General features: G+C 31.2%; 3 protein-coding genes and 1 long non-coding RNA gene across 5 annotated transcripts in view; 1 reads left to right on the top strand and 3 right to left on the bottom strand.

The window, feature by feature from the left end:
- LOC128292949 (uncharacterized) overlaps nt 1-16,871 on the top strand; it is a 57,365-nt gene that overhangs the window by 29,656 nt on the left and 10,838 nt on the right. The gene's annotated exons all lie outside the window — the stretch shown is intronic.
- Nucleotides 2,320-4,083, bottom strand: LOC108470782 (peroxidase 46). Its single transcript, XM_017772231.2, has 4 exons — nt 3,644-4,083; nt 3,389-3,568; nt 3,106-3,271; nt 2,320-2,959 (listed from the first exon to the last, which is right to left on the bottom strand). The coding sequence occupies exons 1-4, from the start codon at nt 3,878-3,880 to the stop codon at nt 2,544-2,546; spliced, it is 999 nt and encodes a 332-aa protein (XP_017627720.1). The 5' UTR covers nt 3,881-4,083; the 3' UTR covers nt 2,320-2,543.
- LOC108471088 (uncharacterized) lies at nt 5,050-7,663 on the bottom strand. The gene is made up of 6 exons (XM_017772669.2): nt 7,409-7,663; nt 7,248-7,304; nt 6,449-6,602; nt 5,905-6,002; nt 5,708-5,773; nt 5,050-5,314 (listed from the first exon to the last, which is right to left on the bottom strand). Exons 1-6 carry the CDS (start codon nt 7,535-7,537, stop codon nt 5,279-5,281), a joined length of 540 nt encoding a protein of 179 aa, XP_017628158.1. The 5' UTR covers nt 7,538-7,663; the 3' UTR covers nt 5,050-5,278.
- LOC108471265 (thiamine-repressible mitochondrial transport protein THI74-like) lies at nt 8,754-11,902 on the bottom strand. 2 transcript variants are annotated; one of them, XM_017772902.2, is made up of 8 exons: nt 11,429-11,877; nt 10,650-11,027; nt 10,282-10,496; nt 9,972-10,042; nt 9,760-9,861; nt 9,555-9,672; nt 9,212-9,347; nt 8,754-9,080 (listed from the first exon to the last, which is right to left on the bottom strand). In XM_017772902.2, exons 1-8 carry the CDS (start codon nt 11,507-11,509, stop codon nt 9,018-9,020), a joined length of 1,164 nt encoding a protein of 387 aa, XP_017628391.1. In that variant the 5' UTR covers nt 11,510-11,877; the 3' UTR covers nt 8,754-9,017. The 2 variants fall into 2 exon arrangements, 1 of the variants encoding a protein (XP_017628391.1); XR_001869492.2 differs by having other exon boundaries at nt 9,069-9,080; nt 9,551-9,672; nt 11,429-11,902.

Below are 16,871 nucleotides of genomic sequence, written 5' to 3'. Positions count from 1 at the left end.
AGATAATGTAAAAAATCTTGATTTTCAGATTTTCAAAACTTTTACAAAAAACAATTGTTCACATGCACACCTTCTTTTGAAACATTTTAACTTTTTTAAAATTTTTGTTCTAAATTATGTCACATAGAATTTTATGTATAATTTCTAATAATGAAATGACTTAATTAATATAACATCGATAGTTTAAAGATATAATTAAAACATTTAAAAATTTAAAAATGATTTAAAATAAAAATATTATAATTTAAAATGTTTGATGCAATTAACTCTAATCAAAATAAACACATAAGAGAGGACGTAAGCAATTTACTTTCTTTCATGGAATAATTTAGTTCTTATATATGAAAAATTAAAAAATGAGTAAAAAAAATTAATGCCGATTTAATTATTTCCATTAATAAATTATTAGGTATCAAGCAACTTTGTTCCTTTTAAATTAAAGTTGATTTTGTGATTATCTATATCTATAATTATAACACCCCTTAATCCCAAACCGTTGCCGGAATGAGGTTATGAGGCATTATCGAACATATCAGACAACTTACGAATAATTTACAATTAATATAACTTTCATAGTATAATATAATAATTAAGTCCCTATCTTGGACTCTCGAAGTTCAAACACGTATTAAAAGTAGAACGAGACTTGTTCGAGTATTCGAATTTTTTTTATAAAAATTTCAAAGCATTTCGCTTATTTTACCTAAACCTCCTGTAAATTCAAACCAAAATCACCAACACCAATGTTTCACATTCATATAACTAATATTTATATCATTAACAAAATTTTAACTTAATAACTATCATAGCATCATTCAAATTGATTAAAAACCTCAAAACTTTGCCACATAAACTAAACTTAGAAAGTAAAAATCAAAACCAAAATAAGATTTGACTTTTTTTACAATTTATAGTTTTACTTTGATTTTGATTTTGAATTTTTTTTTGAGTTTATTCAGCAACATTTTGCCAATTTGTTTCTGTTTCTACTTTTAACTTTTTTAAATTAAGGTTGAATTTATCCTTAACTTTTAATTGTAAATTATGCCATAATATGATGTGTCACTTAATGATGAAATAAACTGTTTTAATAACGGAAGAACTTAATTATAATAATCTTGATAATTTAAGATGTAATTAAAATATTTTAAAATTTAAGGACTAATTTAAAATATGAATCATGATTTAGGGACATTTAGTAGAAGTTACTTTATAAGTCATGCCAATTAATATCGGTGGAATCGTGGGGTTCAGTCAACACGGTCAGCCTTGTTTACTATTGCTTCTCAAATCAGTTTATTAGACAAAATTAGTTTTTTTTTTTTTTTTTTATCAGCAAAGTAATGGTAGTTGAAAAGTCTAGTTTTTTGAACTTTTCAAAAGTTAGCTTGATTGCTAAATTATAAATTAGTCCTTCAAATATATTAATTATTAATTAAAAACATATAATAATGTAGTTAAATTAAATTTTATAAACAATTATATTAATCATTTAAAAATATTTAAAATTTACATTTTATATATTAAAATATTAGCAGTGTGTTACCATTTTATTTTTTACAACTTTAGTTTAATATTTGTTAAGACCAAAATAATAACACAACATCATGATATACATTTAAATCAATCATGTTTATTTGTAATTTATAAGAGTTATAGTTATGTGTGATTTTAATATAAAAATATAATTTATATATATTAAAATTAAAATTGACAAATAATTTATATTATTTATTTAAATATATTTAAAATTAATATTTCATTGATTGCGTTTTAACTCAATGGCATGAGTATTATTGCTAATGCAAGAAGACATGAGTTCAAATGTTGCCTGAAGGGTATAATCATTTTATTTATGGTTTGAGGAGGGGCTATGGGTAGTTCTAGATATTGTGTCAAAAAGAGCAAATATGACTAAAACCTGTAATGAGATTATTCAAAAAATAAACAAAAAGTATTTAATATTTATGCTTAAATGACACTAAGATAGGTGCAACTTAGCAAACAAATGCCTCTAAAATAATAGCAAAATTAACAATAAAACAACACTAAAACAGTAAAAACAGTAGCAAGTTTTTTTTTTTTAATTCTGGCTAAAAAATTTACCTAAGACTCAACCAATTTAAAAAATGTGTCTTATTTTTTTTTCCTAAATCTATTTTTTTAGGTTTATATTTTTTATCCAAATTCTTTCACTTTTTTTTGCCAGCCCATGATGAAGTGAACCAAAACTAAAAACACTTGCCAAATTTGAGACTAACGTGGAAAGAAAAAGCATAAGGATTAAGTTGAAAAAGTTCTCAAGTTTAGAGTTATGAATAAGATAAAAAAAATAAACAAATAGTTATGGGCTTTAAGCTTTACCTAGGCTTCTTGGGCCTAGAGATCAAAATATACAAGTTTAAATACCATAACAACATCAAAATAACCAAGTTAAGGAGACGCTACATGAACACCAACACATGAATAAAGATATTATTACAGGCATTTGTTAACATATTAAGAGCCATTATTTGAGTTTGAACTGTGAGACAAAGAAGCCATTAATTAGTAAAGGAGCAAGACTGTCGGATTTCCCCTTCATTATCTGTCTTCACTTCAATGGTAGTGAGCTTCAAGAATGACTCTCCCCAACTCCGGAAAAACCTTTCTTCATTATTTGCAAACTCCTCTACTTGTTTCCTAGTTCTTCCATCCTCTAGTAGAACAGAATCTGACTGAAACAACCCTTTGTGGGCTAATAGGTTCCCATAATACTGATTGTCGAATGCAAAGGATGTCTCGGGATCGTTGCTGACGGTGTTGGATGTGCTACTTCCACCTGCTGGACACTTTTTGCTGAGCTCTTTTGCGTAGGTAATGTCTAGGGATGTGTCAACCAGCCTGAGCTTTCCCTTGGAGTCCTGTTGGAACCGATCACTGAAAGCACTACAATGAGCTAGGCCTATTGTATGAGCACCTGTAAGGCCAAATTATGAAGCCATCAAAGCCTGAATCCAGCTGAAACCAGCCATATAAACTACCATGTATACTATTACTATTACTTTATTCTGCATTTATGATTTTAGTAAAGGATGTATGATTTGCTTTTATGTATTTAAGTACCTGATAGTGTAACAAGATCATCTAGAGACAAGCCTTTAGAATTGAAGAGCTTTATCATTTCATCCATGGTAAAGCTAGTATCTACTATATTGGGCCTGACGTTAACAGAGTTGGATATCCTCCCATCTTTTCTCCCTGTTGGAATTTGAAATGCAGGTCCGCCCGCCTGCTCCATGGTTACTATGGTTAATACCACAACCGAAGTGCAGATATGGTGATGAAAAAAAAGGGAAGGGAACATTAACTTAAAGACGTAAATGAAGACGAGGATGGGAAATTTTACAATTGCAACTGCATCTCTTGCAGCCAAAGCAATAATATCAGCACAAGATACGGTTCCAGGGCAGAAGATTTCGAGCACCCTTTTGGCTGAATCGATAACTGAAAATCCTCCGAGAGAGGTATTAGCTGGATCACTTCGCTCTGTCCCATTTCCTTGTAATAGTACTGATGCATCACAACCCTGAACATGACAATTTAGAAAAATACATCATGCAACTTTCAAGGTGATAAGGTGTCTAATCACCATTGGACTGACCTCCACGAAACAGTCATGGAACAACAAGCGCAGTAGTTTCCCGGGGATGGTTGGATCATTGGAGGAAGCTGCCCTGACAGTGTTGCTCACCATCAACTCTGCAGCGGGACATGATGTTGCATAGAAGTTGAAAGAGAGGCGACCAAGTGAAGGACAAGCAGCAAAACAGAAGAAAACAAGAACGAGAAGATTGCAGAGATTATATGTTGGGAGAAAGATGGAAATTTTGGACTCCATGGAAGCCCTGATTGTCAAGCATAAGTGCAAAACTAGTAGTGGCCGTCAGTTTTATAATATTTATACCGAGAATGATCCAATTAAAGTAAGAGGCGTTCAAATGGCCAAAGGTCGCCATGCCCCCATGAATTTCCTCTAGTTAAAGCTGCATTTATGGCTTAAGCTTCTTCTGTCAGAGAGGTAGATGGGTAGTCATGCATTAGTTGCACCTGGCCGAGCTCCTTCACATGAAACATTTAAGAACACATCAACTTCTAAACTGAACTGGTGTCTTCATTAAGTCATGGTACTAACTAGTTTTAATATTACTACAGATTACTGCTCAAAAGTAGAATAACTTGTAAAGAGATTATTTCCTTAATAAAAAGTAGAACAAGAGAATAGTTTGTAGGAACCCAGGCAAAGTTATAGAGGTTTGGAAAAGTAAACTATAAAGAACAGGTTAAGAGTTGGCAAAAGCTTAACCTCTTAGCGATTCCTTCCTCGAAATGCTAAATCGCATCGTTAGACTGTTAACGTCGTAAAGGAACAGAAATTTCAGATTGTGTACCGATGACAATATGCAGTGCAACCAATTTTGTCAACCCTGATTTGGCAACCATTGGAAGCTTCCTGTAGACCACATTAATTTTGCCTGCAGGTAGAGCAGAGCGGCCTAATTCAATCGAAGTAGCCATTAATTCGAGGGACAAAGGAGATCGACCCTGATTGCTAAAGGCAAAGCTACTCTTGTATTCTGTCTGCATCATGGATTTACCTACCAGCACTTATACCATGAAGAAACTTATAAAAGATACCCTCGCCAGATTTCGATGAATTCCCAGGGATGGCTCAATTTTTGTCTTCCATTAGACGGGCTTTGAGGGGTCATTGCCGTTGAATTGACCAAATTATTATGGAGTCTGGCTATGTGCTCGAAAAAAGAACAAAGCATAACAAAATTTTTAATGTTAACGCGAATACCAAAAATTTTAACGCTCAAGTTAAAAATTTTGATATGCCCTCTCCAAATTCAGTTCAAAGCAGCTTTTGGATTTTACAAATGAAGAGAATCACACTTCTAATTTTATTTTAGATTTAAGAAATAAATCATTTAGATAACAATGAGATAATTTTTTAATCTCATTTATGAAATCAAAAAACTCCATCGCTATGGTAACGAAATCGAATTTTCCCAAATAATGAACATAATTTAGGTTTTGGATTCGTAAGTCAACAAAATAAACAATTCCTATGTTCTTAATCATGTCGTGCCGTACTACAACTACATGTTTCATAAAATTTAACATAAAGGTCGTGTTGTTCTCCATCTTCACAAGAAATTTCGACCCGCCTTCCATAAGTCAACTCACCACCTCCAGAAATTGATCAGATCACCAAAGACAAACAAACACGTTATTATAGAGGAATACCTCCACCCGAATACTCTACCTCCTGAAAATTTGATCAATTTAAAGCGAGAGTTAGTAAATAGGCTCCACATAACACCAGTCATAGCATCAAATACTCTCACCATTTGTGACAATGGTAGCCACATATGCTAAAAAAAGTATGAACAGTTTTATCAAGTCAGTAGACATGGATTTAAATGATGAATTGCTTAAGATGGTCAGAGCCAGTTATAACATATAATGGAATCTTCATATATCTACAGTCACCCACTAGCACTTAGCATTAGATGTTACTTAATCAGATGAAATATTTCATTAATCTAGTCCCTTCCCCTGCCCCCTTAATTTTCACTTTAAACCTTGTTGTTGGATTGTGCTGGATTCCATAGGAACAATAACTGAAAATAAACTTTGTGCAAAGGAAAAAGGGATCAACCTGAGCAGGGGGTAAGGATGACACCCAGTCTGATGCATGTATAGGAAGAAGCCCCAACGTGTTAAGCTGTAGAACCAAATAAACCAAGTAAACAGATGCACGATATTAGATAACTCAGGTGTTGTCCCATTTCCTTCTGTCTAATAGTCTTCATGGGGAAAATCATTAGGAACTGACAAAAGGAAATTGCAACTCACCTTCCAAACACCAAGTGCTAAGCCCCCCAAATTAAGGGCAATGAAAAGTAACTTAGGCCCAAGAAGATCTACTTTATTGTCTTTATAAGGCTCAAAAACTGCATAATCAAAGTGAAATAGAATCAACTTTAGAAAAGAAATTGCTCAAAAACATTTGCAGATTGTCATTCTTACACATCCTATACATTTTACAAGGGGGAAATAGGCTATTGTACCTAGATAGAAATGGAGAGCGATGCCAAGCATAAATGGAGATTATAACAATTAAGCTTGTTAACAATGAAGTGCCAAGCATAAATGGAGACTACACAAGCAAATTAGATAGGTTTCTTCTTAACAACGAAATGCCTCATTAGTACCTTGTAGTCGTAAAGGGTTAATTATTTCATTCTTGGTTAGGGTATCTTACCGACCTTATTCTTTCCTCTTTTGAAAATTTAGCCACTCAAAATAAATAAAACAAATCATGGAGAAATATAGGAAGAAAAAACAATAAGGTAATAATACAGGATAAGAGAAAATTTAGTAGTAAGAGGCCACTTACCCTTCCCAACCCCTTGAAGAGCACTGATAGGCTGCCAAAGTGCAGAAAAAGTTATACCGATGCTAAAGAGATGCACAGTATTTCCAGCCATCCACATCATGAAGCCCATCATTAGCAAATTCTTGAAAGGTGCTTGTGCCACCTCCCAAGCTTTCTGTTCAAAAGTAAAGGAAATACCATCTTAAGTAACAGATTTTGATTGGTTCTAAAGGAACGCATAAACCAGCTAAATGTGATATACTCAATCTTGCCATCAAATACTATTTCCCATGAGCATCAAACAATAACTAGAACTAAACCACATACCAACCCTCAAATCTTAATCATGCATGAAGCAAGACATCATCAATGCTTTCCCCTTTATCTTTACTTTTAAATCTTCCATACATACTGAACTGAAATGCGATCTAGTGTTACACATCTAATAAAGAAACAACATTGATGATCCATGCATCACAACATAGGTAGTAACTTATTGCTATGCCACAGACCTTATGCTTTCTGAACATGCATTGGCTAAAAGTGTGGTGAATAAGGGACCAGCAATACAGAAACAATTCTCGTTGTAACAAATGCCCTATGAATAACTAGAAAAGCCCCAGATGAATTCAATCTGTTCCATGAACTTATTAGCCTAAACATCCAGTACACTTATTCATGACTTGCAATAGTAATTTTCCAGTTAGATGCATAGTTTTTCCAACTACGTCCATAATTAAATCACAACAAAATTGAAAAATTCAAGTGTTTAAGATCCAAAAGGAAATCAAATTAAAACACAGGGTTAAAAAAGAGAAACCTGAGCTTTCCAATTGGATTCGGCATCCTTCTTTTGACGACTTACAGTCGAATCGTCCTGTCAAAATAAAAAAGGTGAAGCCCCCAAAGTGAAACCTAAAAAAAATTGAAAGTGAAAACATTTATTAAAGAAAACAATTCTAGAAAAGAAAAAAGGGAAACCTGATCCACAGAGGCACGAGCGAAGCCGGGAGGATCGGGAATGTCACGAGAAGAAGGAGCAGTGGAATTATCGGAGAAATCAACGGCCCATCTTCGGCCGGACCCCATTATTCCTTTGCCTTTCTCCATCTTTCTTTTCGTTTCTCTCTACCTTTCCGGGTTTCGTACTTGGGACTACGGCAGCTTCTCCTTCGATTTTGACGGCCGCTTTTACTGTTGGGTTAATATTGTATCGGGTTTAGTTTCAATATTATTTTAATATTGAAATTGATATTTGAGTTTTTTTTAATTTGATATTAATTTTTATTGTAATTAAATATTTGAGTTTTTAATATTTAATTAGTATTTGAGATTTTTTTCTTAATTAAATATCTATACCTTTCTTGTAGAATATTTAATTAAATTATATGATATTATATTTGATCTGAATATTAAATTAAGGTTAAAACTAAATTCAAATATCATAATAAAAAACCAAAAATCAAACCCAAACTAAATAATACACTAATCAATTACTATTTTACATTTTTCTTTTAACTTTAATCACTGAATTTGGAAACTTTTAAAACTTGATCCTTCAACCTTTTAAGTTCACATTAATCCTCAAATTTAATAAAGTTTTTTCAATTTAATCCTTAAATTTCAATTTAATTCCAATTTGGATTATATTTTAATAAGCAAATCTTTTTCCAACAACCTTTACTCTTCAACTCTGACCCAATCTAAAACTTCAAAAGTTGTTTTTTTTTGTAAAAAAAGATAAATATTTTCAATTTAAAAAAACACATTTTTATTTATGGATGAGAATTCTCCTATGAAATTGTGTTTTCTTGCTAATTATATAATATTTTAAAAATAAATTAAATAAGTTATATGCAAATTTTAAAAGAATTTATTTATTTATCTATTTCAATACTAATTTAAAGAATAAAATATTGATATTTATACATTAACATTTATTAATTAGATGATTGTATGTAATATATAACAGAAACAATACTTGGAATCATATTATCCCAAGGGTTAAAAAACTAGATTCATTATAAAATAAACTTTTCCAGTTTTGCAGCACATATTTAGTAAAAGCACTTTGTTTAATTTCTAAATCTACCTATTTTAAACATTTTCTTTAATATTTTTCATTTTTCAAGAAAATAAAATGTACTATATTCTCCTGTAAAATATAGGTTTCAAGTTTCTACTAATTCTATATCCAAATAATCAATTTGTTTATTTATTTTAAATGCATTTTAAAGTAATATTTATATTTAATTTTACAAAAGTTATTAAACATGTGAATGTGATATCTCGTTATAGAAGTAAAAATCTTTGCGATATGATATGCTTTTTCTTTCAACAAATTATTTTCTAAGTGGAAAAATATTCCAAATTCAACATCCCCGTTTCAAGCCACAAACCATTGTTCATGTAATATTTGATTTAACATATAGAAAGCAAAGCTAATATGAATTGACCCTTATTGTTCATGTTTTGCTCTAATACCAGACAACATTACTTGAGTTAAGCGTCTAATCTCCCACACCCCTACAACTGTTTCATTGTTTTACATTTAAAATATTAAAAACATTTTACGCTCCTCTGAAACTTGCTACAATTGCGGTTTTCTCGAAAACTTGTCGGACACATTAGCTATAACAAAACCTGCAAACACCTGTATCCACGAATGTGGTGAAACAAGTTACAACTGTTTTTTAAAGTATTTGTAAGAAGCTCGAGAAAGCCAAGGCTTCAACCAGCACCCAAGGAGAAAGTAAAAACGGAAGAGAATACTAGTTAAGCTACCTGAATGCACCCAAAGATGTATACTGCGGAGAAGTGTCGGCCATGTATAATCATGTCAGCTACCATTGCTAGGGGTATTGTCAATGACATTCCTAATGTTGCAACTAATGGAGTTGTCCAAACCACGGAAAGAGCCCTGCATCATTTTTTTCAACGACTAAAATCTCTAACAAAATCATCACCCTGTATTGGATTGGTTCTTCGTGCTAACTGAGCAATAAGCCAGGTCCATAATACTGACACGGTTGTTGGCTATAGATTAACGCAACGAAAATGGTTCGCTCGTTTCGGGTCCTAGTAGCATTCAATTAGTTCAAAAATGAAAGGAGGTTTACATACATACCAGAAGTAGTCTGAGAGAACACTTCCTACAAAGCCGTTAAAAAGCACTACCTCTCCAACAGATGCTGAATGGGGGAATGCAAATGGAGGTTCTATCCCCACAACATTAAGTGGCCACACTGCAAATAAGATGAGCATTTACATTTTAAGAGAAAAGATAGAACAAGCATGCACCAAGTTACAAGGAGATTTAACAGATTGTTTACCAAGCCACCAAAGGCCAAGAAGAGTAAAGAGACCGACATATCCAAAGAACTTCTGCATATCGACTTTCTCTCCTTCTGATCCAGCAGATTTCTTGAGTAGAACTGCATAAATTGACCAGTGACTGAATAAAACAGAAGAGCAGAGAAGCAGTCTCACCAAATTAAATAGATTAAAGTCAGTATTCAATTTAGATGCATAGAAAAAAGCCTACCTGTAAATAAACCATATGAAATTGCAGACAGAAGACCAAATATATTCCCCATGATGGAGTGTCTTCTAGCTCTAGACAACATGAACAACACATGGTTCCATAAAAAAGAAAATCATGAAACAAAAATGCAAAAACCATTTCCATTGCAGGGATTATACGAAGAGCATCTTATGCATATTACTACTCGAGCAGCCTAAACAGTCTACAGCATGAATTTATAAACCTTCCACGGTAGATTCAACGTATTCTTTAGGAATAAGGAAATGTTTATAAATTATTGAAATAACTAGCGAAGAAAGACCCAACGCACTCAGAGACACTAAGCATTTCATCCGATGCCCATGTCTTTCCAACTGTGGTCATAGCAACACCAGTCATGCTAATAAATACAGCAACCACTTTCGCAACATTTACACTGTCCTGGCCGAGGAGAGCTCCGAAGAAAAGTGTAAAGAGCCCTGAAGTAGATGTTAGGACGGTAGTACTCGCAACACTGGTATTTGCCAGTGCAGAATTTGATAAATACTGCAAGATATCAAAGCAACTGTATTAATCATGCATCACCACAAATGCACACATGCTTGAAATCTTATTGGTATTAACTTATATCAGCCCCCTAATAAAAAGTGTAATTAACTAATGATTCTGACAAAAGAAATAAGGACAAAATTATGTTACCTCAGTTGTAAACCAAATTGGAGTTAGATATAAACTGCACTTGGCAGTTTCCCATGAACTCGTTCCACCGACATGGTCAGGCAAGTCAGGTCCATCTTTCTCAGTACTTGAGTTGAGGGGCTGCCCCTCTTCTCTTTCACTAAGATCCTTGTCAGTTATCAGGCATCTTTTAAGGTCAGCATCTGCACTTTGGGGCAACTCATCAAGTCCAATTGAGGTATCGATAACCGAGCTGCCATCGTAGAGGTTTCTATATAAATTCGAATTAAATAAGTTGCAGATCCAATCCTTTAAAAGTGCTATGGGTAAATAAACAACCATAAGGGACACTCCAAGATAAGTGAGTGCAAATGGCTGTTTGTATTCTGAGAAAATCCTCTGCAACAACAACATATAATAAGGATTAGCCGAAAATTGATCATCAAGTTTTGAACAGATTCTTTAACTCCACCTATGCGGATGCGAGTCGAATGAAATATCGGATCTTCAATAAATATTAACCAAAAAAATATCCATAAAAATCTCAAATTATCTAACTAGAACAATAGTTTCGGAATTCTTATAAAATGTTATAGAACTGAGAAATGAGAATCAATGAAAAGTATCCCTCATAAAATAGTCAAATCAGAAAAGACGAAAGGCACAGAAAACAAAGCAATAACTTGGTTCCTGTAAACGTTTCAGAACACAAATCAATTCAAATTTTCTTTCCTTTTCCAGCCTTTTATTGGCAAGCAAACAATAAAAGGAAACAGGGTATAACAAATAGACACACACACCTGTGTTACCTCTGCAGATACGACCCATATAAACACAACAGTAGCAATCAACCCTAGCCCAGCATTATACTTCAAACCCATCACCCCCAAAACACCAAACAGTATGGTAGACGCTGAAACTTTGACTTTTTACAAAAAAGAAAGAAGAAACAAGAATTGGCTTTGAAATTGCTATAAAACTTTGAGTTCCATGGTAAAAGCTGTGTTGGGATCTTCTCTGATCTTATTTGTGTGCAATCACGCAACCATATTTAGCTGAAGCAGGGGGGATGTTTTTAAACTGATTCACAAACAATCGGTGGAACCAATATGTGCGTTAATGACGAAAGGTATTAAGTCTTTGATTTGAGAATTTTCTCTTTTTTAATATTGCCGTTAGTTTGAGGACAAGACTGCGAGAGTGACAAGTGGTTAAATGTCAAGGAAAGATCGTTAATATCTGGGACGAGCCCCGCTGAAGTGGCGATTTAAACTTCGGAGGAGCCCTTTTTTTTTCTGAACTTTTGATAAAAAGAGGGAGATGCATGCTGTCGTAGGATTTGTGGGGCCCAGTCCATTTACTGGTCAACCGTTGGCACGTGAGTCCTTCAACGTGGCAAGGCAAGGCAATACACACTAGAAAGCTCTGTAAACTTTCAGCAATTAATTGATTGAACCCCCCAAATCAGGGAGTTCACTTTTGTATGCCTTAAATGACCGTTTTCCTACCCAAACTCAAGCTTTCTTGCATTTGCTCAAAAGTCGGAATTATGACAATGAAACTAGAAAGCTGAAGGAAAATGGAGTAATTAATTCTTGGGGCATATTAATATCTGGCTAATCCCAAAAGGATCCAGGATATCTAAGAGGAAGCAAAGTTGCATTACATAGTGGAGATTCCATTATTAGACTAGAGTTGGCAATAGAGTTGTCCATGGTCTTAGAGTTGGCATTAAATTGAAAATAAATATGTCTATACTTAAATATTATTAATATATGTGTAATTTAACAAGTAAATTTAGGTAAATGGTAATAAAATAATAACAAAATTAACAATATCTAAATAATAACAATAAAATAATAGTAACATAATAATAAATTGACAATAAAACAATAATTTTATTTTTATTTTTGTAAATTTAGGTTGAGCTTGGATTAAAAAATTTACCCAATGTCCACCTGTTTTCTGAGTGAATCTTACTCTCTTTTTTTAACTTATTTTTAAATTTATATTTTTACTCAATTTTTTTATTTTTCGGGCTGACATAAAAGATATTTGGTTAGAAAGAAATACAGGCTTTTGGTAGCCCAAAAATGTGAAAGTACTTATTGGGTTTGGGTAGAGGTTTTGAAAGTCTCGTGTCGAGAAATTTGCCATCTTTATAATCTTTATAGTTGGGCGAAACCATTATTACGTCGTTTATGATTGTACTTTTGTGCATAAAAAATTAAATAAAATTGAAGGCATCATACGGACGTGCACACCGTAATTTGATAAGGCTTACTATTATTTTTAATTAATTAACTTTTGAACTGATAATTTTGATTAATAAATTTTTATTGATCATTAGAAATTAACAACAAAATTGACGTGATAATTAAAAACACTACATTTTTAAAATAAAATATACTTTAAAATTATTTTATCATCACTCTACTCATACTCAATTATTAAATATAAAATTAAATGCTTACTTTCAAAATAAAGGTTAAACAATTAAGATTGATAAAATTTACATGTAAACTTCATCTACATCATGGGTACCATATATTCTAAAAAGTTAATACAAACACAATATGTATAATTTTTAAAAATATGTGATATATACCTTAAAGCATAATTATAAAAGAATAAATTATAAAAAAATGTACTAGTTTAGGAAAAAAAAAGAAAAAGGTGTAGTCCAGAGACGAATCTAGAGAGCTAGCAGGGGTATCGGTCCCTTAAAATAAAAAAATTACTATTTAGGCCTTTTAGAAAATCTTAAATTTTTAAATTAGTAAAAATAAAATTATATTTTTACCCCCCAAAATTATAAAAATTTGATTTAATCCTCTAAAAATTATAAAGATATATACTATTAAAAATTAAAATTTTATTTCGACCCCTTATAAAATTTTCTCTAACTTCGCCCCTGGTGTAGTGACATAATAGAATCAAAATAAGATCCAAATCCAATGACAAATCTCCTGTTATAAGTGGATTTTTCATAGTGGAATTTCTTTTCTTTTCTTTTTCAAATAATAGATGATCATTTAACTTTCAACTTTCATATACAAGTCAAACTCTCATGTAAAAATTCAAAACAAGGTATTATGAATCCCAACAGAAAGTCTGTATTTTTATTTTATTTTATTTTCAGTTTTTATCCATAGTTAAATGGTTCTATATATGATTGTAATTAATGAATATTTTAATATTTTATATGATAATGACAAGAAAACAAAGCGAAGGTAAATTCTTATAAAGGAAAACCCCTAAAATCTAAGCTAATATACCATGTTTAATTAATTAAAAGAAGACAACAATTTTTGAAATGTTATTTTTCTTGTTGGTTTTTTAATTGTATATTTGTTCATTAATTACGTGTAAAAGATGTAGGTGCATAATTAAGTCAGATTTTCCCGATCATGCTTAAATGTGTATACATTGAGTTATTTGACTTCAGCCATCGTCTAACATTCATCAACGTTTTCTTTGTTTATCGTATAAGAGATAAAAAAAACCATAAAATAAATGATTGCTTTAGGATTATTTTTAAAAAAAAATTTAAGTATCTAATAAAATGTGTCATTTAATATTTTTAAACCAACTTCTAATTAATATAATACACTTTCTAATACTAAATTGATTCTTCTTAATAATATTTTACTCTTAATTAGTAGTTTCTTTTGTTCAACTAGATTTATGATTTATGGTATGGTGAACTAAAACTTAGAATTTTAAAATTTATGATTTTAGGGAGAATATTAGACTAAGATTTAGGATCTAAAAGATATAGGGTTTGAATCTAGGATTTTAAAATCTATATAATAAATAGAATAATTTTAAAGTTAAAAATAGTAATAAGAGTTGATTGATATTTATTGAGAAAAGAAAAGAAAGGAAAGGAAAGGATATGCCAATCCAATCCCCAATTGAGGCAAGAGTCTATATATTCTTGAATCATCAAACTTCAAGTAACAATAAAGGCATCCAGCCGGGTCTAGACATCTTATAGAAGGAAGGACAACGGTCATATACTCGTATAACGTGAATTGAAGAAAATGGGTAAATTTTAATATTTATAAGTCAGTCTTTTGAGTGGTCCAATTATATGATGAAAAATATTTCTATTTATATTATTATAAAATTTTAATCAAGTTAATCAAATATCAATGTAAATGAAAGAATTATAAAATCTCATTAATAAATTATATAATCAAATATTGAATTTGAAATTGACGAAGATTTAGTATTCAAATCTTTCATCAATACTCCATCCATGATTGATCAAATGAATAAAATTTCTATAAATATATTATTTACATAAACTTATTTTATCCCATCATGAGAGTGATATAATCCAATATATATGTTTGAACTTTTTTTTCCTCGCCTTTAGAATCTATAGAATTTCTTTGTTTGATAAAAAAGAAAAGTGGTGTGTAGAAGTGGAGGGAATGCTCTCAAATTCACTATCATTGACAAATTTCAAAGGCTGATCATGAAGAAGAAATGATGGAAATGTCTTGTCCAAGTGACAATTTCAAATTGCACATTCCCATTCCCAACCCTTTGATGTTGAGTTAACAATCATGGATGTTTCTCGTTATTTGGCCAGATTTTGATGTATTGCTTGACCTTTTTTTTTGATGTGTCTATACGGGAAAAAGAACATCTTATTGTCCAAGGAAATTTCGGAGCATTTTTTCTGATGCTTTTTTAGCTAGGTTGCTTTATATCTGAACCATTCAGTTTTATAGCACTGCATTAGTCGTTAAAGAAGAGTAGATCCTGATTAAAGCAAAGGGAAAATCCAGTTTTCTTGTCAAAGCAAACAACTTAGCAACTAATCCACGTTATTGAAGTTACCCCCATACGACACGCACAAGTTCTAATACTGCAGCACATAAGGGTTTCTAGTTAATCAAGGACAAGGCGATAATGCAAGTCTCCATCAAGATTGCCCCCGTAATTTATCCTTCAATGTGAAATATACTCATTTTGTTGCTTAATTGACTAGTTTTGAAAACAACACAAATAGGCTTAGATATCTAATGATTTGGTCTAATTAATGTATATTTTTCATTTGGCCAAATGTGAATTAGTAGAAAATAGATGGACGAAGCATATAATAATTAGCTAAAACAACTCCATTACGCCACTGTCTGCAAAAGACCCACACGTTTTACTTTTCTGATGCTAGCTAAATTGGTATGAATGTCTTGAGAGTGTTTTCACTGTGAAAAATGTTGTTCTCCAAACATTAAAATTACACACACATCATTAACTGCGTATGTTAGATATTTTTACTATTTAGTCTTTTACTTGAGGAATTTTATTTGATTTCTTTTTATATTTTTTTCATTGTGTATTATAATTTTTATTTTTAATTATTACTATGAAATTATATATTTTAATAATAATTAAAGTATTTGTACAGGTAATGCCAATTGAAACTCAAGTCAAACTAAAGCAGGAAACAGGGGATATCCAATCATTATCATCAGACGAAAATGTAGAAACTACGAAACCAAACAAAATCGTGTAAAGCAATTGATTAGATTAGACCACGACTTTGATTAGTCTCATGAAATTCAACGGTAGAGCAATTGGAAACCGCGTCAAGATGGAAACCATGGGCAAACTAATTACTTATTATTTTACTACAAATTTGTATGAAAATCAGTGTTTAGAAATAATATGATTTGAAATTAATTAATAATAATATATTAAATTTGTATAATATTAAATAGATAAAATTAAATTAAATTATGAGAAAAATAAAATTTAAATGCTTAAATACATCAAGTTAAGAATACTAAATGGCTACAATTGTTACAATGGTGTTATTATCAATCTTGAATTGGTGTTGAATTAACTTGTAATACCATCTCAATCAATAACATTATTAATATATGCAATAGATAAAGGTAATAACTTGGGTATATTAAAATGAAAAATATATAAATACTATTAAAATGAAGCATTAGTTTATGGTAAATTGAATGTTTTATTAATCTAATTAACGTGGGTTAAAATATAACTTTACTATTCTTTTTAAAATAAAAAAAAAGTAAAATAACCTCAAATAATGTAATTTAGTCTAATTGTGAAAAAATATTTTTATAATTTATCTAATTAAGTTGGTGCTCAATTGAGTTATTACGTCACTCAATTAGAGACTTAGATAATAATAATTTTGAAGAAGTTATAACCCTAAATGTTTTTATTTATTTATTATATAATCTATAATAATTA

Source organism: Gossypium arboreum, chromosome 5 (assembly GCF_025698485.1).
Source record: "Gossypium arboreum isolate Shixiya-1 chromosome 5, ASM2569848v2, whole genome shotgun sequence".
Classification (NCBI taxonomy): Eukaryota; Viridiplantae; Streptophyta; class Magnoliopsida; order Malvales; family Malvaceae; genus Gossypium; species Gossypium arboreum.
Note: the sequence above shows the minus strand (reverse complement) of the source record. Positions and strands in the feature narration are given on the sequence as shown.